Source organism: Macrobrachium nipponense, chromosome 21 (assembly GCF_015104395.2).
Source record: "Macrobrachium nipponense isolate FS-2020 chromosome 21, ASM1510439v2, whole genome shotgun sequence".
In the NCBI taxonomy this organism is placed as follows: domain Eukaryota; kingdom Metazoa; phylum Arthropoda; class Malacostraca; order Decapoda; family Palaemonidae; genus Macrobrachium; species Macrobrachium nipponense.
In genome coordinates, this window is record NC_087212.1 from 59568693 (window position 1) to 59593762 (window position 25070).

General features: G+C 42.6%; 1 protein-coding gene across 4 annotated transcripts in view; it reads right to left on the minus strand.

Annotated features, from left to right (window-relative positions):
• The window catches only part of LOC135198059 (motile sperm domain-containing protein 2-like), a 180893-nt gene that overhangs the window by 117884 nt on the left and 37939 nt on the right, over positions 1-25070 (minus strand). For all 4 annotated transcript variants that reach the window (XM_064225454.1, XM_064225455.1, XM_064225453.1 and 1 more), the window contains exons 3-4: positions 19936-20113; positions 10640-10803 (exon numbers count right to left, since the gene is read on the minus strand). In XM_064225454.1, coding sequence (XP_064081524.1) covers positions 10640-10803; positions 19936-20113 — 342 coding nt within the window. The remainder of the gene's footprint in view (positions 1-10639; positions 10804-19935; positions 20114-25070) is intronic.

The window sequence follows — 25070 nt, forward strand, 5'->3', positions numbered from 1 at the left end:
AATTGAAGGTTGTAGCTTTCTCATTTTGAAATATTTGCATATAAATCACAATAAATAGAAAAAAAAACCACGTTCGGTCAACTTTGACTCTACTGAAATGGTCGAAAAACGCAATTGTAAGCTAAAACTCTTACAGTCTAGTAATATTCAGTCATTTATCTTCATCTTGAAACAAATTTGAAGTCTCTAGCAAAATATTTAGATTTATGGTGAATTTAAAAAAATCTTTCCTTCCCTCCGCGCGCGGATTCTCCGCCACAAATCTCCGAAATGCGTACGTACCATTCTCGGAATATTTGCTCCGTTTCATATGAGGCATTTCATAGAGTTTTATATATGAAAATGTGCTCAATTTCATGTAGAATAAAACGAAAAATATTTGAAGGTTGTAGCTTTTCTTATTTCCGAAATAATTGCATATAAAAAATATATATATACAAAAATTCGACATTCTGTCAAATTTAACTCGTCAGATATGGTCGAAAACTGCCACTGTAAGCTAATACTCTTACAGTATAGTAATATTCAATCATTTGTCTTCATTTTGAAAGAAACTGGAAGTCTCTAGGACAATATTTAGATTTATGGTGAATTTTTGAAAAAAATATTTGTTTACGTCCGCGCGTTACGAATTCATGCATTATTTTGTGATAATATTTTCTCTGTGTTGCTTTTATCGTTTTACAATGTGTTATATACCAAAATGATTGCAATTTAGTGTACATTACAACGAAGAAAAAAGTAACTTGTTACCTTTAACCGTTTTGCGCACAGCGCGATTTGAATACAATTATATATGAAATTTCATTTTTGCGCTATCATATATCGCATTATTTATATATGATAATGATAATTTTTTTAATTTCTGATGGTTGCATACTAAACTTCAGCCAATGACAAAAAAAGGAGCCAAAAATGAACTCTTAATCTTGAAAACTAAGCGCGCTGTGATTTTTTGAAAAAAATATTTTTTCCGCTTCCGCGCTCACTCTGAAACACCTCCGGCACACGGGAGACAATTTTTTTTACCACTTCGGCGTAAGAGGGTTAATGTGTACATATACAGTACTAAATTGTAAATTATGGAACAGTACATTTTGTACTTAGTGGTTACATACTGTCCTTTATTATTCTATATCATTCCAGGCTGCCCATCATCTTTTCAAGCTCTCATCCTAGCCTGTCATCTGTATAAAGCACACTGAAGTTAGGTATGGAATTCATCCTTATCATTGCAGGCTCCCTACACATGCATACTACCTCCATCTCCATCTCCCACAACCTAGCTGACAGCTTTGAGACTCACTAAAAGTTGGTAAGTATGTAAGGAATTTCTAACTAAGTTTTATACATGTTATATCTTATAAACCACTGTATGGTATTACTGTATGTAACTTACTATGCATAGAGGACTTACTTACATAATTTTTTGTACATTCCAGAATCCCAGAACCCCCTGAATGATGTAGGCTATGTGGCCACATAAAACTTTGTCCAGGGTTACATAGCACGACAACTTTAAACTAAAAGTAAGGAATTATACATACATTAACTCTTTTACTCTTGATATACTCTAATTTACATATTGCATTCAGGACTTTGTGTAGTATTTTGTACTAATTGTGTATACTTTTACCTTCCAGAATCACCATTTTTGGATGAAAATATAACTCCAGGTTGTACATCAAACTTCAGGAAACTACCAAAGGATTACCTTCCAGAACCACCATTTTCTGATGAAAATATAACTCCAGGTTGTACATAAAACTTCAGGAAAGTACATGCAGTGTAACCAAGGATTACAAGTAAGGTTTTTTATAAACTTTTTTTTAGTTTAAGTTTTAACACAACCTAGCTAACAGCTTTGAGACTCACTCAAAGTTGGTAAGTATGTAAGGAATTTCTAACTAAGTTTTATACATGTTACATGTACATATCTTATACTAAACCACTGTATGGTATTACTGTATGTAACTTACTATGCATAGAGGACTTACTTACATAATATTTTTAGTACATTCCAGAATCCCAGAACCCCCTGAATGATGTAGGCTATGGGGCCACATAAAACTTTGTCCAGGTTTACATAGGACGACAACTTTAAACTAAAAGTAAGGAATTATACATACATTAACTAAGTTTTATACTACATGTTATATCTTATAAACCACTGTATGGTATACTGTATGTAACTTACTATGCATAGAGGACTTACATAATATTTTTTGTACATTCCAGAATCCCAGAACCCCCTGAATGATGTAGGCTATGGGGCCACATAAAACATTGTCCAGGGTTACATAGCACGACAACTTTAAACTAAAAGTAAGGAATTATACATACACTAACTAAGTTTTATACATGTTATATCTTATAAACCACTGTATGGTATACTGTATGTAACTTACTATGCATAGAGGACTTACTTACATAATTTTTTGTACATTCCAGAATCCCAGAACCCCCTGAATGATGTAGGCTATGGGGCCACATAAAACTTTGTCCAGGGTTACATAGCACGACAACTTTAAACTAAAAGTAAGGAATTATACATACATTAACTCTTTTACTCTTGATATACTCTAATTTACATATTGCATTCAGGACTTTGTGTAGTATTTTGTACTAATTGTGTATACTTTTACCTTCCAGAACCACCATTTTTGGATGAAAATGATATTGTTATGATACAATAAAGTTTTATACATACTTACCTGGCAGATATATACATAGCTATTACTCCGTCGTCCGACAGAAATTCGAATTTCGCGGCACACGCGGCAGGTAGGTCAGGTGATCTACCCACCCGCCGCTGGGTGGCGGGAATTAGGAACCATACCCGTTTTCTAATTCATATTTTTTCTTCCAGCTGTCTCCTGAGGGGAGGCTGGGTGGGCCATTTAATTGTATATATCTGCCAGGTAAGTATGTATAAAACTTTATTGTATCATAACAATATCATTTTTATACATTCAACTTACCTGTCAGATATAGACATAGCTGATTCACACCATGGTGGAGGGTAAAAGACAAGCTATTACTGAATAGACAGGTAAACAACATACGTTGTAGGTAATAAATAAATAAAACCTTGGTTCCTATGTGTTTAGACGAAGGGTCGACTTCCTAGCTATTGCTAGTAGTCTGCTTCGTCTCAAGAGCCTCAGCGAGGATGTGACCTATGGCTAAGAGTTCTTGTAGATCTGTCAATGGGGTCTTATCCACTTACTTGACAGAATCTAGTGGTCATTTGTCAATGGGGTCTTATCCACTTACATGACAATACACCAATGCCTATTGGCATAATTTAAGGAGCACAACAACACCGAATCCCGCATCAACCTGATCCTAACACGAGGGTTGTTGCTTAATTTGAAAAGAGCTATCCCCAAACTCATTTCAAATAACCCCAGAAAATAATACACTTATGTTAAAATAAAAAAAAATTAAAAAAAAATTTTAATTCACTAGTTAAGGATCAGTGTCGGCTCCCTATCCCAGCAACGCATCCGTGGACACGTATAACAAAGAGAGAAGGATCTCTCATAGGCCCACTTGATCTCCTTCATGCAAAGAGAAGTCAACACAGAGTTGCATCTCCCGTTATTACAGCTAATATGACTCTCACGACATATTGTTATGGAAAGAACAAGAATTGTTAAAAGCTCGCACTTCAAGCGCTTTTAATTCTTAGCTGTTTGAAGGAAACATCAAGTTACTCAAGAAGTGCTTTAGAAATTCCACTCTTCCAAAGAAGACCAGGGCTTTCTTTGCAACAGATCTCTTCTGGATGAAGCCCAGAGCCTGGATTGCGCCTGGCTGGCGCCGCCTGGATTGCGCCTGGCTGGCGCCTCGCGCCTCGCCCCTGGCTGGCACCTTGCCCCTGGCTGGCGCCTCGCGTCTGCCTGGCGTCTCACGCCTGGCTGGCGCCTCACTCGCGCCTGGCTAGAGCCTGGCGCCTCGCCCCTGACTGGCGGCTAGAGCCTGGCGCCTCGCCCCTGACTGGCGCCTTGCGCCTGGCTGGAGCCTCGCGCCTGCCTGGCGTCTCGCGCCTGGCTGGTGCCTAGCGCCTGGCTGGTGCCTCGCGCCAGCCTGGCGCCTCGCGCCTGCCACCTGGCGTCTCGCGCCTGCATGGCGTTCTCGCGCCTGGCTGGCGCTTCGCGTGGCTGGTGCTTCGCTTGCCTGGCGCCTCGCGCCTGGCTGACTTCTCCCCACTTGCAGGAGATTCGAGCTTGTTAAGAGTCTCGATGAAAACTGGCGATGTCCACCTCGGACACTTTATTTGCCTGATTTATTCGCCTCTAGCGCATCTGCGCCAGATTGGAGGCCTACTCCTTCTCCTCATCAGACAATGACAGTGTTTATTTGGACTGTCTTGCTCTGGCGTCTTTACGCCTGTTGGCATTTGGCGCCTGATTGGCGCTACATTGTCCGAAAGTCTGAACATCCACAATCGTTTATCAGGAGAAAGGAAAAGGGTGGAAGAAATTCTTTCACTTTGAGCTTATGGCCTCTGCAACAAGGGGAGGTAATTTTAGTCGGCTACATCCAGTAGACGATAGGAAATCTAATAGTCCGAGAGACCAGTCTTCCTCCGAGGAGGATCATACTTGATACTTCAGTTGCTAACGAGCACTCTTCCTACATGTTGACGAGTTCTCTCGTTGCAAAATCTTCCCTAATCCTTTGCACGATGGCATGGAAAGAGCCTGGAAGTTTAAGGAGACTCTGAGCTGAAATTGGGAGGATTCCCGATTTCTAGCTCTTTTAAATATATCTCTTCGAACCTTCTGGGAAGTAGTTTTGAGCCCTCATCGTATTCCAAAGACTCTGTCAGCAAACGTTTAAACCTTATCTTCTTTTGTAGATAACAACGTAAATACATTGCCTGGACAACGAATCCTTTATCTGAAAGCGTTGATCCAGGAATAAAAGGTTATAGTTCTTTTGCCAAACATACCATGCTGGCAGGAACCCATTGCCGAGTCTTTCTAGAATTTGATTCCAGATTCCAAGCCCAAAATCTCACTCGTCCTTTTGGTCGATTAGTACCAAGAGAAACATTGATGAGGAGCAATTCCATCTTGTCAGAACACGGAATCTGAGGCCCAAATAGGATCCCATTGTAACTATAAGATCTCCAAGTCTTGTCGTATAGAGGTATTGTGTAAGATCCTGAAGATCTTAATGCTCGGCTATCTCCAATTCCCTTTATAGAGACAAAGTATAGCCTTTTACTGCGTTCTTTGATAGCAGATATATACAAAGGTAATTCTTCCCTTTCAGTTCTTCCCTCTGAAAGGGAAGAAAAAACCGCTATGTGGTTCACAGAGGTATCGGAAGAGGACAGTTTCCTCATTCCCTCAAGCACGATCTGCAGTAATTATATATCTTATCCATGACTACTGTCATTTACCTTGAAACATCCATCTATTCATGTCCACTTCTGGTCAGTCTGCACGCAGACAGACTCAGAGTGGAGAGGTTGTTAAGGTCCATTTAAATAGATGCTGAAAGAATATTCAGACTGTCTTGGAAAAGACTTCCAAAACCTGCTGTGAGAAGAACGTGACCTCTGAGAATCCAACCTCTCTCAGTCTAAAATGAGGCATAACATATATCCTCTCTTTCTTTGACGCCCTTTGTCTTACATTCTGTAAAGAGTTTATCTTTTAGGGGAAAAAGACTAAATTTTATTCCCCTTTCTATAACATAAAGATGGCGTATATTGCTACCTCTCTCTTATATTTCTTTCTTTCCTTCCTGTCCTCGTGCCTGGGCAACGAGAGAATGGAAAAATTCTATCATCGTTATTCTGCAAAACAAATTATTATTATCCTATTCTCCTACTAACTGATCCAGGATCGAGGAGAATCATTCAAGATTCCTATCCTAGGACATCAGGCCGTAATGTACGGTTCAGATACTTGAAAGAGCCTCTCACCCAATACTGAGAGCTCCTACGAGTCTTTTCCAGTACCAAAACATTACAAGGTCTCCCTTGTTATTATGTTTACATAGGAGTAGGATAATATACGATCCTGTTAATAACAATGAAAGAGGAGAAAGAGGAGCTGCATGGTTCAAGGGACTAGCCGAAACGTGCAATAAAAAAGGGGTTGCCAAGGTCTTTCTAAAACCTGCACCCAGATTAACTTATGAGTCCGATATATTTTCTATCACTTGTCTCATAAGGTTGAGGAAAGCGAGAGACCTCTAAAGATATCAGTTCTCTTCACCATGTAAAGGTCTATAAAGCAGAAGAACCCACTTATCCTGACACGTACTACGTTCGCCTGTGCGATATCTAGAATAATTGTCAGTAGAGGGTTGATCTGGCAAAAAGAGTTTCTCCCAAAACAACTCCTCTTGCCAGGAAAGAAGTCGCTCACGCGACCACTATATTACCTGACATGAGAAGTCTGTTCTTGTTAGAGACTTCCGCAATTTCAGTTAATCCTGACAAGGGCCACGGCCGCCTGTGCAACAACTTGTGTCCCTGTCAGGAAAAAACTGATCTTGTGTCAGTTCTCAAAGAGGAAACTCTTGGAAAGTCTATCTCCAAATACTGAGAAATTTGAGATCCTGATGTCTTGCGCCTGGCTGACGCCTCGCGCCTCCTGGCTAGCGCCTCGCGCCTGGTTGGCGCCTATCGCCTGGTTAAAGCCTGCGCCTCGCGCCTGGTTGGCCGCTATGCCTGGTTAAAGCCTGGCGCTCCGCTGGCGACGCCTCGCTGGCTGGCGCGTATCGCCTGGTTAAAGCCTGGCTGGAGCCTTTATGGCCTGTTACTTGCAACCTTGGTCAGGAAATCTCGATATCAAAATCCTATAATTCTACAGTACTTCCATAGTTGGATGTTTCTTCTCAATTTTCCTCTAATACGAGTATATCGGAAGGGGAATTATTCTTTCCTCAGATAATTCTTCCGTATCCCCCCCCCCCCCCTTTTTTCCCTGAACGAGAAGGACCGCTCCATTGCGAGGGACTGAGTCACTTCCCAGCTCTATGTAGGAAAGCATAATTTGCTCTAAGGTATATCTATTAACTAATTATTTTCTAGTTAGAGCCAGTCTGGCTGGCGCTTATGATTCCTTATGGCCATGGTTTTGAGGAACAAAAGGAAGCAGTCTACAGGAAGACTGTTCGTCTTCTTCTTGCTAAGAGATCTATGAAGAAGACTTCTCGCAGGTTCTCACAACTCTTTGCAATAAATGTTAGACATACTTTAACAGTTATTATCGTCGATCGAGGTTCTCACGGACTCGCAAATGCTTGCATTGCTCTTATTTAATAACTCGCTCAAACGAGAAATATTTTGGATGGTGCTCTCTAGGCTTAGTGCACCAAGCGCTGGCGCAACCTGCGCCAGGGTGGCGCAACCTGCACCAGGGTGGCGCATCTGCGCCAGGCTGGCGCCTCCTACTAATATCTTTATGTTATGTGCCAGAACATCTGTGTCTTTATGGTACCCGACATCCTTTCATATGTTAATTCCGTTCTTATTATGAAAAAACTTTTATATACGTAGTATAATCCATCAGGGAAAACCATTTCCCACTAAAAGAATTGTTACCCATCCGACTCATACAACTTCTGCGCAATATCCGATCTAATTACGGGTTGTGTCCTTCTCGAAAGACTTAACCATACCGTAGTCTTTAATTGAATCTCTATTACATCGCTCTCTCTTCTCACTAAGTATGTATTCTAATAAGCCATGCTTTCGTAAGTATGAGTGCATTAAATAATATCATGTTCTGCTGCATTAGAATCCTTTAATCATGTTACCTACGGTAAACAGCATTGAAAGGTTGTAATATCCTTCTTATTGAAAGATTCCTAACAAAAGGCAGACAATATTTTATTTATGATAGCTTCGGTATTCCCTCAATCCGAGGCTACGACACGATTGTAGGAAGAGATACGGTTAGTTATCCCATTCCGCAGGAGAGAGAGCTGTAAACGACCTCTCACGACTGAGAACAAGATGGTACTGCGACTGCGTTGGTCTTCAAAGCGAAAGCAGTCTGGCCTTCACTTTCCAGAGTTGCCAGTTACTCCATTAAATAAGGAAATCTTATAAATTATTATCGAACTTCAGGAAGTTTTTATATAAGCATAATTAAGCTAACAAGACTTCGACAAGTCTAGAAACTAAATAGGTGTCGTCTAAACAGTTCTTTTAAACCTATTCCTTCCTAGGAAAGTCCTAGAAGGGTACTGGTAATTCATGGAAACCTCTTCTAACACGAAGAAAAAATGTTTCTATCCTACTCTTCAATCCACCAATAAAGATATGCTTCTCCGATCACTTCTCGAGAACACGATTAAGCTCATATAACTATACTCTAGCGTAATAGAATCCTATATAATACGTTACATTAAGGTAAAACCGTATTAATTTAGGAAATTTTGTAAGGATTTCACTTGACCATTATAGCATAAATTTCGGTATGTGTCTATGCCTTGCCATACCGTAGTCCTAAGGCGATTTTGTCCTAAGCATGGTAGGAGCTAGAAGCTTAAAAGTCATACATATAGCTTTATCACTCAACGAGATCCATATAATTCATTCGATTGACAAACAATCTAAAATCGTTCTCATCATAATAGATTTATATCTAAAAATGCACCGATGGGGAATTTTATTTTTTGTTGAAATAACAATTCATACCCCCATGGGATAGCGCTATCGTCTAGTTGCGAAAAAAAAATGTTCGAACAATGACTTTATCACAATGTTATCGAATGATCTCTAATATTAGAAGGCGCTAAATCGTCGCCTGATTCCGAAAGGTGGATCGATTAATGTCATTCTCATTTTGAATAATTCTACCAGAAGGCATTATACGAGGATCTTCGCCAATTTCATTCATTTGAAGTTCTTCAATCCATCGAGGAACCGTAGGCATAAAAAGGGAGAAACACTGTTTTAGGATGCCTTTCCAATGGCTATCCCAGGCAGTCTGGGACGCTCTACAGAACCTGCCGAGGGGACGCCTGACCGGTGGGGATTCTCTGAAACCTCCTTACGGTTTTCGACATTCCTTCTCCTCTGGGCTTGTGAGCTTGGAAGAGGTCTAGACCTGAGAGCGAGACAGAGCCGATCAGACGCACCCTCCATTGTTAATAATGGGGGAACACTATATTCACTTCTTACGTTCAGTAAGAGTTTCGCATTTGAACTATATCCAAAGTCTACAATTTGCAAATATGATATTGTAGATTCTTGCGGAAGTAAGAAGGTGATGAGGATCAAACAACTACTAGTACTGTTACTACTATAATTGCTCGTTAAGACAAGAGCTAATAAAGCTTCTAAAGGATAGTTACTTTTCTGACTTCCCCAACTAGGAGAAGAAAAGATATACCATTTCCTCAATCAAACTCTAACACTTATTTGTATTAATGAATAAATATAAGTAATTCCCCCCTTTCATGAAAGTATACGCAATTCACTTTCGTGAAGTGGATGAGTGTCTACCGAAAACTTCGGTTAGTTACCACGTCCCTAATCTTCTAAATTTTCGAAGTTAATTTTATCAAAAAAAATTCTAAAAGTTAACAAAAGCGTATGCCGAAACCAAAGATCCATTACTTCCCTGTAAAAAAGTTAGCCCAGACGATCGATGGCGATGAAACACGAAAAATCCATCAGGAGGAACTGCAAACGTTGTTACATTCCAAGCGACAGAAAAAAAAAATATGAATTAGAAAAACGGGTATGGTTCTATTCCCGCCACCCAGCGGCGGGGGGGTAGATCACCCTGACCGACCTGCCGCGTGTGCCGCGAAATTCGAATTTCTGTCGGACGACGGAGTAATAGCTATGTATATATCTGACAGGTAAGTTGAATGTATAAAAATATAACTCCAGGTTGTACATCAAACTTCAGGAAACTATACATGTAGTGTAACTGTAACCAAAGGATTACAATAAGGATTTTACCTTCAAAAACCAGCATTTTCTGATGAAAATGTAACTCCAGGTTGTACATAAAACTTCAGGAAACTATACATGTAGTGTAACTGTAACCTAAGCATTACAATAAGGTTTTTAACTTCAAGAACCAGCATTTTCTGATGAAAATATAACTCCAGGTTGTACATAGAACTTAAGGAAACTACATGTAGTGTAACCAAAGGATTACAAGTAAGGTTTTTATAACTTTTTATTAGTTTAAGACATTTTTCCTACGTCGTTCCGGCTGACGACGATTTTCGGGTTACGACGCGTCTTAAGAACGGAACCCCCGTCGTAACCCGGGGACTGCCTGTATACATATTTATTTAAAAAACAAAAATAAACCAAAAAGATCCCACCGGGTGAAAATGATCAACGACCAGTCAGCAAGAGCTCATAAACACTCGTCTTCATCGGAAGTTACTGCCTAACCACCTTGTTCAAGAATTTAACGGCCGTAATTCCAGCTGCGCCGAAAGTAATTCCTTATGTAAAGGACCGAGGGTTTGTATATCGTGTAGGAACAAACACTAATTTTGGGGAACCAATATCCAAAACATTTTAAATGCAAAAAATAAATACTGAAACTAACCAACTGAGGTTCTTGATCTTTACCCTGTACCTGTTACTGCTGAAAACACCATTAATCATTGAAAAAAAAAAATACTTGCTTACCACTTAGAAGCCACGGCATCTCAAAAACAATAATGTAATTGAGGAACCAAGGGTAGTAGCTCTTGAAAAGATTAATCATATACTGGATCAGATCCATGTCCATGTTCTTCATCCCAGTGTTGGTCATGTCAAAGAAAACTGTTATTTGCTCACCATTTTCTTCTCTGAAAAGTATACAAATTTCAAAATTATTTATGACAGGGAAAATTATTTTTAAGGCAAAACACATGATCATTACAAAACACCCCGTCCATTAACTGGGGACTGCCTGTATGTATTTATTTTTCCATACAAAAACACCCCTCCATTAACTGGGGACTGCCTGTATCTATTTTTCCAAACAAAAACACCCCCTCCATTAACTAGGGACTGCCTGTATTTATTTTCCCAAAACATTTTACTTTGATGGTTGCATTAGCGTTTTAGTTAGACTGAGAAGGAAAATAGAATAGGTTCTTGAAAGCTTTCGTTTTTTTATAAATATTTTAATATATTTCATATTTACACTTACACCATTGTGGATTTATTCACCATTGTTATTATATTATTATTATATAAAGCATTACAGTCACCATCCTACTTTCGAACATGGAATTTTTATTATAAAATTAATATGATATTGTTACGATACAATAAAGTTTTGTACATACTTACCTGGCAGATATATACTTAGCTATAGACTCGGTCGTCCCGACAGAATTTCAAAACTCGCGGCACACGCGACAGGTAGGTCAGGTGATCCACCATTCCCGCCGCGGGGTAAAATGCATTTTCTTTCATTCTTACATAATTTTATATTTATAAACTAAAATCTTGCTAATTCACTTTAGTATTTTCTTTAATGAATTTATATTATTGCTGTTTACACTAATATTCATATTTGAAAATTAGTAAATCATCATCCAAAAAATATACATCTCTGTAAGAGAGAGAGAGAGAGAGAGAGAGATAGATTATCGTAGCATTTGTAAAATACTTTCACATATGATTTTTGTAATTACAGTTTTTATTACTATTATTATTATTATTATTATCATATGAAAATATTAATAAACATATTATACATACGTGTACCATAAAAATCTCTCATCTCAGGAGAGAGAGAGAGAGAGAGAGAGAGAGAGAGAGAGAGAGAGAGAGAGAGAGAGAGAGAGAGAGAGAGAGACCTGGAGTTCGAAAGAAAGATGCGTGAAGACTGGGATTTCCTTCATTCTTACATAATTTTAAAAATTTCTAAACTAAAATCTTACTAATTCAATGTAGTATTTTCTTTCTTGAAGTAATTGCTCTTTACATTAATATTAATATTAGAAAATTAGTAAATCATTTATCACCCAAAAAGCATACATCCCGGTAAGGGAGAGAGAGAGAATTATTAGTTATTATGTGATATCATTTAATCTTATTAAACTTACTAATACAATATTGATCAATATTAATATTTTAAAATCAGTAAATCATTTTTTGCATCATAAAAATGATATTGTTATGATACAATAAAGTTTCATACATACTTACCTGGCAGATATATACATAGCTAAGACTCCGTCGTCCCCGACAGAAATTCAAATTTCGCGGCACACGCTGCAGGTAGGTCAGGTGATCTACCGTCCTGCCCTGGGTGGCAGGATTAGGAACCATTCCTGTTTTCTATCATATTTTTTCTCTTCCACCTGTCTCCTTGCGGGGAGGCTGGGTGGGCCCTAATCGTATATATCTGCCAGGTAAGTATGTATGAAACTTTATTGTATCATAACAATATCATTTTCATACAATCAACTTACCTGTCAGATATATACATAGCTGATTGGCACCCTTCGGTGGAGGGTAAGAGACAGCTACTATATGGAATAGACAGGTAAACAACATATGTTGTAGGTATAAATAAAACCTTGGTTCCTACCTGATAGGTGGTAGACTTCGTGGGTGTTTGCCCAGTAGTCTGCATCACCTCAAGAAACTTTAGCGAGATATGTGATCTAAGGCCAAGAGTTCTTGTGGGTCTGCCGAAGGGGTCTTATCCACTTACTCGGCAGAGCCTGAAAGGACTTTGTCAATGGGTGCTGATCCACTTATATGGACAATACACCTTATGAAGGAGCGAACACCGATCCCGATCACCTGATCCTAACACGAGGGTTCGCGCTCAAATTGGAAAGAGTTATCCCACACTCCTTTCAAAAAAAACCCCAATAATTTCACTAAGTTAAAAAACTTTAACTCAAAGTTAAGGATCAGTGTCGGCTCCTTATCCCAGTAACGTATCCGCAGAAACGTATAAACCAAAAGAGAAGGATCTCTCGTAGGTTACTTGACATCCTTTGTGTAATGAGAAGTTCAACACAGAGTTGCCTCTACCGTACAACACAGCTAATATGTCTTATATGACATATTGTTATGTAAAGAACAAGAATTTGCAAAAGCGCGCACTTCCTGCGCTTTTAATTCTCAGCTGTTTGAAGGAATCAAGTCACTAATGAAGTGCTTAGGGAGATCTCCATGTTTCAAAGAAGACCCAGGGCTTTCTTGAAATGGATCTCACCCGACTGAAGCCTGAAGCTGGCAGGAACCTCGCGCCTGGCTGGTGCTTCGCTCTTGGTTGGCGCCTAGCGCTTGTCTGGTACCTTTCGCTTGACTGGCGCCTCGCATCTGGATGACGCTTCGCGTCTTAGCTGGAGATTCGCGCCTAGAGCCTGGCTTGCGCCTGGCTGGCTGCTCGCGCCTGGCTGGCGCTTTGTGCCTGCCTGGCGCCTCGCGCCTGCCTGGAGCTTCGCGCCTGGCTGGTGCCTTGCGCCTGGCTGGCGTCTAGCTCCTGGTTGGAGTGGCACCTTGCGCCTGCCTGGAGCTTCGCGGCTGGCTGGCACCTCGCGCCTGGCTGGCGTCTCGCGCCAGGTTGGCGCTTTGTGCCTGCCTGGCGCCTCGCGCCTGGCTGGCGTCTCGCGCCAGGTTGGCGCTTTGTTGCCTGTGGAGCTTGCGCCTGCCTGGGCCTGGCGCCTTGTGGCACCTTGCGCCTGCCTGGAGCTTCGCGCCTGGCGGCGTCTCGCGCGGTTGGCGTGGCGCCTTGCGCCCGCCTGGCTTCGCCGTGGCTGGTACCTCGCGCCTGCCTGGCGCCTCGCGCCTGGGTGGCTCCTCCCCACTTGCCGGAGCTTCGAGCTTGGTAGAGTCTCGAGGATGTCTGGCAATGTCCACATCGGACACTCTTATCTGTCCTATATGTTCGCATCTAGCGCATCTGTGTCAAGGTTGTAGGCCCGGTCTTTCTCCTCATCAGACAATGACAGTGTCTTGGGCTGTCTGCAGGTTTCTTCTTCCTTACTGACTGTGTCAGAAGGTCTTGAGTCGCCTTCTCAGTTAATGAACGAGAAATGTCCTTCACTACTGAGAAGGGAAACAAAAAGTCAGACAAAGGCGAGTACAGAAGCGCTGCCCTCTGAGCGTGGGAGACCGCTTTGGTTAAAAAGACACTATATACTGTCCTCTTTTAAGAAGGACCTGCTCCAAACAAAGAGGAGATCTCAACCGAGCCATCCTGAACACTTTGTCTATACAAGACAAAATACACAGAAGGACTTCTGGTTCGAGTCCTTCAGAATCATGGGCTTTCTTGGACATCACCCCAAGGGACCAATCTAAGAAGTTGAAAACTTCCAATACATGAAAGAGTCCCTTGAGGAGATGGTCCAGTTCTGAAATGCCCCAAGTATACGGGCAGAGTTCAAACCTTGTCTACGTGAAGCGTCAACTAAGGTCGAAAAGTCCGCTTCTGACGTAGACGGAAGAGAAATACCCCTATTCTCTCCCACGTGATATCAAATGCCTCTTTTACCAGCTAGTCGTCGCTGGAGGCATGCAGAAGACCGTTCTAACTAACACCTTCTTCAACTTCATCCAGAGTCTAAAGACTGAAGAGCCCTCTTCATCGAAATGGCGGGCTTCATTCTAAGAAAAAACGAAGATTTCTTCGTCTTTGCACTCGAGAAAAGAGAGCGCGGAGAAGGAGGAGAGGCAGGAGTCAAGTCGTCTCCATACTCCTCTAGAAGCAAGGCTGTCAAAACATTATAGTTCGACAGTCCTTCTCTTCCTTGAAACTCCTCCTCCGAGTTTACTTCTAACTCGGGGTCTAGATGATTCTCCGTTGCTAATTCAGTACGTCTTTCTCTGGAGGAGACAAACTCCTAAAAGGAGAGGGGCTAAGGGAATGATATTCCTTCCTCTTCCCCGCTTTAATAGTCCTGGAAGGCGCCAACAGCCCAGGCTTCTCTCCCATAAATGGATGACGCTTCCCGCTTGGATGACGCTTCTAGTCAGCCAAGCGTCCTGGCTGACGCCTCCCGTTTGTGTGGCTGCTGACGTCTGGATGACGCCTCGCGCCTGGAAGACGCTTCGCTCTCAAAAGGCGTCCTAACTGGCGCCAAAATTTTGGTTGGAGCCTCGCGTCTAAAAGCAGCTTTAAATGACTATTCATGTCTTGACGACGTCTCACGTCTCTCTGGCGTTACGTGTCTTCCGTAAGATTCTCCCGATCTCGCTCTCGAAACCGAAGCCTCTGCGATATGTTGGAAGCTTCACGTCTGCATGACGCCTCTCGCTTCGCAGGGGAGAGAGGACGAGACTTCTTGATTGAAGCGCAACGTCCTTCCTACGAGGCGCTAACACTCCCACCAAAGAGGCCAGTTGCTCTGTACTGGCAAGATAATCTTCCTTGAAGCTTTTCCCACGTCATCTTCAATCGGGGGAGAAGTAGGAAAAGGAAGCAGTCTATAGGAAGCCTGTTCGTCTTCTCACAACTCTTCCCAATAAATGTTTAAACATGTTAACAGTTATTTCGTCGATCGAGAAGGATCTCTTTGTTAACGCGAATAGGAGCGAAAAAAGAGATTCTCGATGCTCTATGCGATATGAGAGTGTCGTGGAAATGGCCTAAGTGATTAAATGGGTAACGAAATCAGGAACGAATCTTGCCGTTACCGAGCTTGGTGTCCGAGAGTCTACTGGACTCCTAGGTTAATAACTCGCTAAAACGAGGAAAATCTTGGATGGTGCTCTTGGCTCACTGCGCCAGGCTGGCGCTTCTGGCGCAAATTTTGCGCCAGGCTGGCGCTTCAGGAGCATTGCGCCAGGTTGGTACTTCTGGCGCGTTGCGCCAGACTGGCGCTTTCTTCTAATTCTTTTTATGTTATGTGCCAGAACAGCTGTGCCTTTATGGTACCCGACATCCTTCACATGTAATCCGTTCTTAGTAGGAAAAAACTTTATATACGTAGTATAGTCCATTCAGGGAAACAAGTTCTGTCCCAAAGAGAATGTTTCCCATCCGACTCATCCATCTTCTTCTGAGCAGGTACTCTAATAAGCTATGGCTTTCGTAAGCCTGAGAGCATTACATAATATAATGTTCTGCTGCGATAGAATCCTTTAATAATGTTACCTACGGTAAACCGCATTAAAGGTTGTACTATCTCTCTTATTGAAAGCTTCTTAGCAAAAGGCATACAATATTTATTTATGTTAGCTTAATTATCCCCTCAATCCGAGGGTTAAGACCGCGATTGTAGGGGAGAGATACGGAAAGTTATTATCTCCCGCAGGAGAGAGAGAGATTCGCCCGACCGCTCATGACTGACACCTACATGGTACTGACAGTAACTGGCATAGGCGTACTGCGTTGGTCTCAGGCTCTCAGCGAAAGCAGTCCACGCTTACTCTTCCAGAGTTGCCAGCTACTCCAATTAATAAAGGAATTTAATAAAATTATTATCGAACTTCAGGAAGTTCTTATTAAAGCATATTTAAGCGAAACAAGACTTCGATAAATCTAGAAGCTAGTAGGTTGTAGTCTTAACAATCCCTTTAAGCGTAGTCCTTCCTAGGAAAGACGTAGAAGGATACTTGTAATTGAGTTGCACAGAAAAGAAGTAACTAACGGTATGTGTTTTATGAATTGACCGTATCGTATTCTCATACAGCAGAACTCTACTACCTTCTACTATCTTCGTTCTTTTCGTTAATAGAACGATAGAAAGAGTATATATATATATATCCTTAAGGAACGAAGTAATCAAGGAACTCTTTAAATCTTCGTGATTTCTTTCATCAAATCGCGGAAGAGACAGAATTCCTGTTCATCACTAGGGTTTACGGAAGGAAGTAGATATTTTCTATCCGCCATCATACCCAAACATCGATGAGATCTTATAAGAAAAACTCCCAAAGCTCTTGCCTCCTCAAAACGAGGGAAGAGCATGGATGAAGGAGAGAGTCCAGCATTGAGAGGAACTGCCTAACAAAGGAGTCTTCTGAATAATGAAAAGGGGCTTCTCTTAGTATCAGAATCCTTCTGACAAAAGCAACGGCCGCCTGTGCGACATCTGCACATTTGCCAGGGGAAAGTTGTTCAAGTTAAAATTCAAAGAGGAGTCTCGCGACTGACCTCTCTCTCTAATGAAGATTTTTGAAATCTTCTGACGCCTGGCGTCTGGATCCTTGCGCCTAGCGCCTAGCGTCGGATAGTTCCGCGCGCCCTGGAATGTTCCGCACGCTAGAAAGGAGACTCGCTCCTGGAACGTTCCGCTTGCGTGGAAGGTCCCGTGCGCCCTAATAGATCCGAGCGCCTCTAGTCTTGTTATACGAGCCTCTTGCCAGAAAACGTTCAATGGAAGCATCCTTCTGATTGCCATTCTACTATAAGGCTCCTTAGTAAGCCGCCTGTTTTCTCTTTGAAGGCGCCTTGCGCCAAGAAAAAAAGTTCTGGAACGCGGCTCTCACTCAGTTGCTGGAACGCGGCTCGCGTTTATCTGTATGAACGAGGCTCGCGCTAGTCTGATGGAACGCGGCTCGCGCTAGTCTGTTGGAACGCGGCTCGCTGCTGGCTGTTGGAACGTGGCTCGCGCTAGCTTGCTGGCTGGCTCTCAGCCTCTCGCTCAGTGAGTCAGTGTTCTCTTATTCAGAGAACGAGCCAGATCGTCCGAACTTCTAACTATGTACATTCTTCGTCTTTTCGGATGTAAGATGAAGAAACGGAAGGAAGAACAGACGCACTTTTAAAGGCTGCCTTTGCAATGGCTATCCCTGGCAGTCTGGGAACGTTTTACAGATCCCGCCGAGGGAACGCCCGATCGGGGTGGGGATTCTCCATAACCTCCGTAAGGCTTTCGACTTTCCTTCTCCTCTGGGCTTGTGAGTTTGGAAGAGGTCTAGCCTGAGAGCGAGACAGAGCGATCGAACGCACCCTCTACTAATTAGGACGCCTTTCCAATGGCGAACTTGGCAGTCTGGGACGATCTACAGATCCTGCCGAGGGGACGCCTGATCGGTGGGGATTCTCCATAACCTCCGTAAGGCTTTCGACTTTCCTTCTCCTCTGGGTATGTGAGCTTGGAAGAGGTCTAGGCCTGGGAGAGAAACAGAGCCGAACAGAACGCACCCTCCACTGCACTAACAGTAAAATCACTTCTTACCTTTCAATAGCTCGTATTTAGAGCTACCTTCCTTTGTCTTCAAATTGCAATATGAATTTGAAGATTCTGTGAAGTAAGAAGGAGATGAGGATACCACACTACTATAATGTTAATGCTCTACTGGCTCGTTAGTACGAGAGCTATATAAACTTCTAAAGGAAGCGTAACTATTCTTTCCTTACATCGTCAAGAAGGAAGTTAGCTCAATCAATTCTAACATTTACTACACGTTATTATGAATAAATATTAAAATTTTCCTTCTTGCAAACTATGTGATTGTCTACCGAAAAGTTCGGTAGTTACACGTAAACAATTCTTCGAAATTTTCGAAGCCAAAGTTATCAAAACAAATTAATATGCGTATGCCGAACCAAAGATCCAGTACTTCCCTGCAAAAGATAGCCCAGAAGATCGATGGCGATGAAATCCAAAAATCAAGTCAGGAGGAACTGCAAACGTTGTTTACATTCCAAGCGACAGAAAAAAAAATGATAGAAAACAGGAATGGTTCCTAATCCTGCCACCCAGGGCAGGACGGTAGATCACCTGACCTACCTGCAGCGTGTGCCGCGAAATTTGAATTTCTGTCGGGGACGACGGAGTCTTAGCTATGTATATATCTGACAGGTAAGTTGATTGTATGAAAATGTATTTTGATGTATAACATCAAAATACACTAATTAGTGATTATTTATCGTCGGAAAATCCCGCGAATAGGCGAATTCACCGCAAATAATGGTTAGATATGGTCCAGAAAAAAATCCGCGAATCAGTGAGTCCGCGAATCCAGAGAACGCGAATACGGGGGGCCCACTGCAGATAACCTCACAGGGCAGCACGACAGCTTCGTCCAGTGACATAACTCCTGGGTAGTAGTGGTAATGGAAATGATTATCAGCAGGGGATCAGTACACACACTCGAGGATCGGTACGCAACATGCTACGAGTCATAGGTACAATTCCAAGGTTAGGATAACCAACACGAAGAGCATCCAACCAATACTGATGAAAACACAATCACCACTAGTAAAATAAGGAAAAAATATTAAAGTAATGAGGATACTCCTCACACATCCAAGGGCACCGCCCTCCGAAGTGAGAGGAGATCCCCCCACCTCAGCACCGCACGCCCATCCTTCTACCTTCTTCCGATAGTAAGTGAAAGGAAGAAGAAAAAGAGAAATTACCATAACAAAACAAGGACAAACCTTTGAAGTTCCCTTGGTAATTCCCAAGCATAAGCGTAATTTCCGGATGAATACATGTCCCGTTACAGGATCAATATCACTTACGTTAAATACATGTCTCATCCTCACAATAAATACATATCTCGTCCTCATGCAGGTTTGAGCCAGTATTAAAGGGCGAAAGAATGTAAATATGTTGGCATACCTTAGCCGCCGGCTCTTAACCAAGTAGAGGGGCGGTTACAAAGGCTATCACGAAAAGTGGGTTTGTATATTAATTGAAAAACCAAGGACAAACCTTTGTTGAGTATTAATATCAAACACCATATATGGATAATTATTTAAATAAAAAAAAATAAACCAAAGGGATCCCACCGGGAAAAAAGATTAACGACCAGTCAGCCGGAGCTCACAAACACACGTCTTCCTCGGAAGACAGCCAAAAGTTAAGTGGAGTGTTTACATCTGGGCAGCTAGCCTGCCCCACGGTAGTTACTGCCTAACCACCTTGTCCAAGATTCAACGGCCGTAATTCCAGCTACGCCGAAAGTATATTCCTATTGTTAAAGGACCGAAAGGTTTGTATTACGTATCGGAACAATTTTGGCTTTAATCTTTTATGTAAAGTCAAATTGCTCCAATGGACACTTACCTTTCCAATCTCTCCAGAAAATAAATCAGAAATCTTTTCATTAACTCCATATCCACTACACCTTTCTGATGCAGTCTGACAGAGAAGATCAGCATCTTACAGTCATCCTTGTCACGATTATGAATGAAAAGTGCCCCAGCATCAAACAAATCTTGTGGTAAGCTTTCCTTAGTTATGTCTGAAACACAGTAAAATCCTTGGTTAAATAGCTATTTAAGTATCTCAATGTGTTTTTCCAAATGCAAGCAACAATATTAACACTTAAAAAGACACTCATCATCAATATCATCATTACATATTCACATTTTTGTGAATTTCCTCTGACAATGATAGATGGCTAAAGGGACTCCTCTTGATTGTCTATAGTACTTAAATAAAATTCTACCTATTCACAGCAGTATCTATTTACACCATTTCTCCATGATCCTCTGGCCTTTCTCACTGGTTAGTCTTCCATATCAACCAATTCTTTAAACTGGCTGCTCCCCTATTTCTTATCACATGCTTAAACCATCTCGATCTTAGAGATCTCAAGAACAGCCTTTTAGGTTATAAGATAATGCAAATTAGTTCTAAGGGCTTTACCCTGAAATAGCATGTTCTACACACCACATATGAAAACATACTTTAAATATATGAATAGTTATAATGGTTTACATACCCTGTATACTGAAAGAAGTACAGGCTTGCAATAATGAAAGTGCATGCGCTAAATACTAAGCTTTGGTACTATGGCAGTACATGACAACTTCCTCTTAATCATTATATGCACATTATCTTCATTATAAATGAGTTTAACAAATGAGAAATATGATATTGTTAAACTACAATAAAGTTTTGTACATACTTACCTGGCAGATATATACTTAGCTATAGTCTCCGACGTTCCGACAGAATTTCAAATCTCGCGGCACACGCGACAGGTAGGTCAGGTGGTCTACCTTACCCGCCGCTGGGTGGCGGGCGTATGAACCAATCTATCTCTCCAGCCAGATTTTTTTTCTTTCACCTGTCTCCTGAGGGGAGGCTGGGTGTGGGCCATTAGACGTATATATTCTGCCAGGTAAGTATGTACAAACTTTATTGTAGTTTAACAATATCATTTTTGTACATGAACTTCCCTGCCAGATATATACTTAGCTGATTGGCACCCTTGGTGGAGGGTAAGAGACAGCTAAAGTAATAAGGAGAGATAAGAAACAACTGATGTTGTAGGATATAAATAACCTTGGTTCTTACCTGTTCAGGCAGAAGACTTCATTGATATTGTCTCTGAGTCTGCGTTGCCCTGGAAGAGCTACAGCTAGGACGTGACCTGATGCTGAAAGACTCTCGGATCTACCACTGGGATATGTGATCCCTTTGTGTGGTAGAATCCAAGTCGGATCCTGTTAAAGGGAGTTCGTCCCTATCTTAACAGGTCCTAACCACTACTACTGCAAGGAGCCACACTCATCAGACCACCTAACCAAACTACTAAGATTAGTATTACGACCTAAAGAGATGCCTTCATGCATCCTCTTTAAGGCAACCACAACAAGCAAAATACAAGGGGGAAAAATTTATACTACTAAACAGGATGAGTTCCAGCTCCCTGTCCCCAGCACTGAATCCGCAGATACGTACGGGCCCAAGGCGAAGCATTTTTCGTAAGTGATTCTCACATCACGTAAGTAGTGGTTCGCGAACACTGACTGACATCTCCAGAATGTTGTCTCCATCAGATTTCGCACGGACATATTCTTGTTGAAAGCAAGAGAAGTTGCTATGGCTCTTACTTCGTATGCTTTCACTTTAAGAAGCCTAAGATGTTCTTCTATGCAGGATCCGTGTGCTTGCTTTGATGAGCTTCTCAAGAAGAAGGACAATGCGTTCTTCGACAATGGACGAGTAGGCTCTTTTACTGAACACCACAGGACCTCTCGGTTGGCTTTCAGTTGCTCTTTTCTTCTAGGGTAGTATTTCACCATTCTCACTGGGCAAAGAGTTCTCTCGGGTTTCTTCTCCTACCAAAGAAGATAACCCACGAATCTCGAAGTTCTTGGGCCATGGACTTGATGGGTTCTCATTCTTTGCAAGAAAACCAGGAAGGAAAGAGCAAATGAGAGAGTCCTCCTTAAAACCCACATTACCATCAATCGCCTGAAGCTCACTCACTCTTCTGGCGGAAGCTAGAGCCATCGAAAAACAGAGTCTTCCTGGTAAGGTCTCTGAATGAGGCTGAATTAGGGGGTTCAAACCTAGAGGATCCAAGGAATTGAAGGCTACATCCAAATTCCAGCTAGGTGTCTTAGGATACTGCATTTTCGTTGTATTAAAAGACCTAATAAGGTCCTGTAGGTCCTTATCTTCCGATAAGTTGAGGCCCCTGTGCCTGAAGACATTCGCCAACATACTACGATAGCCTTTAATCGTCGAAACGACTAAGCCACATTCTTGTCTTAAGCATAAAAAGAAGTCTGCAATTTGATTCACAGAGGTACTGGAAGAGGAAACGTTATTCCTACTTGCACCATCTTCTGAAGACATCCCACTTCGATTGGTACACTCGTAAGGTGGAAGACCTCCTCGCTCTAGCGATTGCCTTAGCAGCTGCCTGACGAAAAGCCTTTCGCTCTGACCAGTTTCTGGACAGTCTGAAGCCAGTCAGACTGAGAGCGGGGAGTTTTTTGTGGTACCTGTCGAAGTGGGGCTGTCTGAGTAGATCGCTCCTTAGAGGAAGCGATCTCGGAAAATCCACTAGCCATTCCAGCACCTCTGTGAACCAATCTTGTGCTGGCCAAAAGGGAGCTATCAAAGTCATCCTCGCGGAATCTGACTCTGCGAACTTTTTTAAAGTCAACCCCCAGAATCTTGAAGGGGGGAAACGCGTATACATCGAGTCCTTTCCAATCGAGTAGGAGAGCGTCTATCCCTATTGCTCCTGGATCCGAGATGGGCGAGCAATACAGATCCAGTCTTTTGTTCTTTGAAGTTGCAAACAGGTCTAAGAGAGGCCTGCCCCCACAACTTCCAAAGCTCTGGCAAACATCTTGGTCAGAGTCCACTCTGTGGGAAGGACCTGATCTTTCCTGCTGAGGAGATCTGCCCTTATACTTCCTTTCTCCCTGTACGAATCTGGTTGAGAAGTTTTATCCCCCTTTCTTCTGTCCACAGAAGAAGATCTCTTGCTGTTTCGTACAGAGAAGAAGGAAATGCGTCCCCCCCTGTTTCTGATGTATGCCAGAGCCGTGGTGTTGTCCGAGTTTATTTGCACAACTGCTCCTGTCACATCTGACTCGAACTCCTTCAAAGCAAGCCACACGGCTATTAGTTCTTTCCTGTTGATGTGCCAGGAAGACTGGTCCCCCATCCAGGTTCCTGACACCTCCTTGGTTCCCAGAGTTCGCCCCCAACCTGTTTTCCGACGCATCGGAGAACAACACAGGCTGGGGTTCTGGGATTGAAGCGGCAGTCCCTGCGAGAACTTGTCGGGATCCGCCCACCATGCTAACTCCTTCTTGATTGAAGAGTAATTGACAGGGAGAACTTCAAATCCTGAGAAGGACGACTCCAATTCCGATGAAGAAAGAATTGGAGCGGTCTCAGGTGTAACCTTCCTAGGGAAACAAATTGCTCCAGTGAGGAGAGCGTCCCCAGCAGACTCATCCACTCCCTCACTGTGCATACTTCTTTCCCTAAGAAGGTTGTTACTTTTTCGAGTCCCCGGGCTATCCTCTCCTGTGACGGAAAAGCCCGAAAACTCAGAGAGTTCATCTGGATCCCCAGATAAACGCACTCTTGAGCGGGAATCAGACTTGACTTCTGCAGATTGACCAGAAGTCCTAAGGAATAAGTCAAATCCAGGGTTTCTTCAAAGTCCTTCAGACAACGATCTCTGGAATTGGCCCTTATAAGCCAATCGTCGAGATAGAGCGAAATCCTCACCCCTTCTAGGTGAAGCCATTGTGCCACATTCCTCATGATGGCCGTAAAGACTTGGGGGGCCGTGGAGAGGCCAAAACACAGGGCCCTGAATTGGAAGATTCTTCCCCCCATCATGAATCTTAGAAACTTCCTCGAGGAAGGATGGATTGGTACGTGGAAGTAAGCGTCCTGTAAGTCCAAGGACACCATCCAGTCCCCTGGACGGAGTGCTGCTAACACCGAGGCAGTGGTCTCCATCGTGAACTTCTTCTTTTCGACGAAGAAGTTCAGGGCGCTTACATCCAACACCGGTCTCCATCCCCCTGAGAATTTCGGAACTAGGAACAGGCGGTTGTAAAAGCCTGCCGAAAGATGATCTGCCACTAGTTCGATCACCTCCTTTTCCAGCATCTGATCTACCGCTAGTCGGAGGGCTTGATTCATGATGGGGTCCCTGTATCTGGCCGTCAACTCCCTCGGGGTATTCGTCAAGGGAGGCCTCGAAGAGAACGGGATTAGATAGCCCTTCCTCAAAATTGACAGGGTCCAGGCATCTGCGTCTTTCTGGGCCCAGACTTCTGCAAACTGTAAAAGCCTGGCGCCTACAGTTGTCTGAAGGACTTGAGTCTTACTTGGGAGGTTTGATGACTTCGTAAAAGTCCTCCCTCTTCTATTGTTTCGACCTCTGAACGAAGAGGATCTAGAGGTAGATGCCCCTCGAAAGGGTTCCTGAGAGGTCGGCTTAGCTTTCTTTGTCTTAGTCTGGAAGGTAGGGCGCGGCTTCCTTGCAGACTGCGCTAGAAGGTCCTGCGTAGCTTTGGCAGAGAGAGCCTTCGAAATGTCTTGAACCAGGTGTTTAGGAAACAGCTGTGTAGAGAGAGGGCAAAAAGCAAAGACGATCTCTGAGCATGAGACCGACTTTGTTAAAAATGAGCAAAATACTGATCTTTCTTCAAGACCCCTGCTCCAAACAGTGAAGCTATTTCGCTGGCCCATCCCTCACCGATTTATCCATACAGGATAAGACACAATTCAAATCCTCCGGAGAAAACGTGTCCGGTCCTTGAGTTTTCTTGGCTAGGACTCCGAGGGACCAATCGAGAAAGTTGAAAACTTCCAAGACTCTAAAAATGCCTTTTAGAATGTGATCTATTTCATTCATTGCCCACGTAGTTTTTGGCCGAATTCAAAGCTGATCTTCTAGTGGCGTCTACTAGTGCCGAAAAATC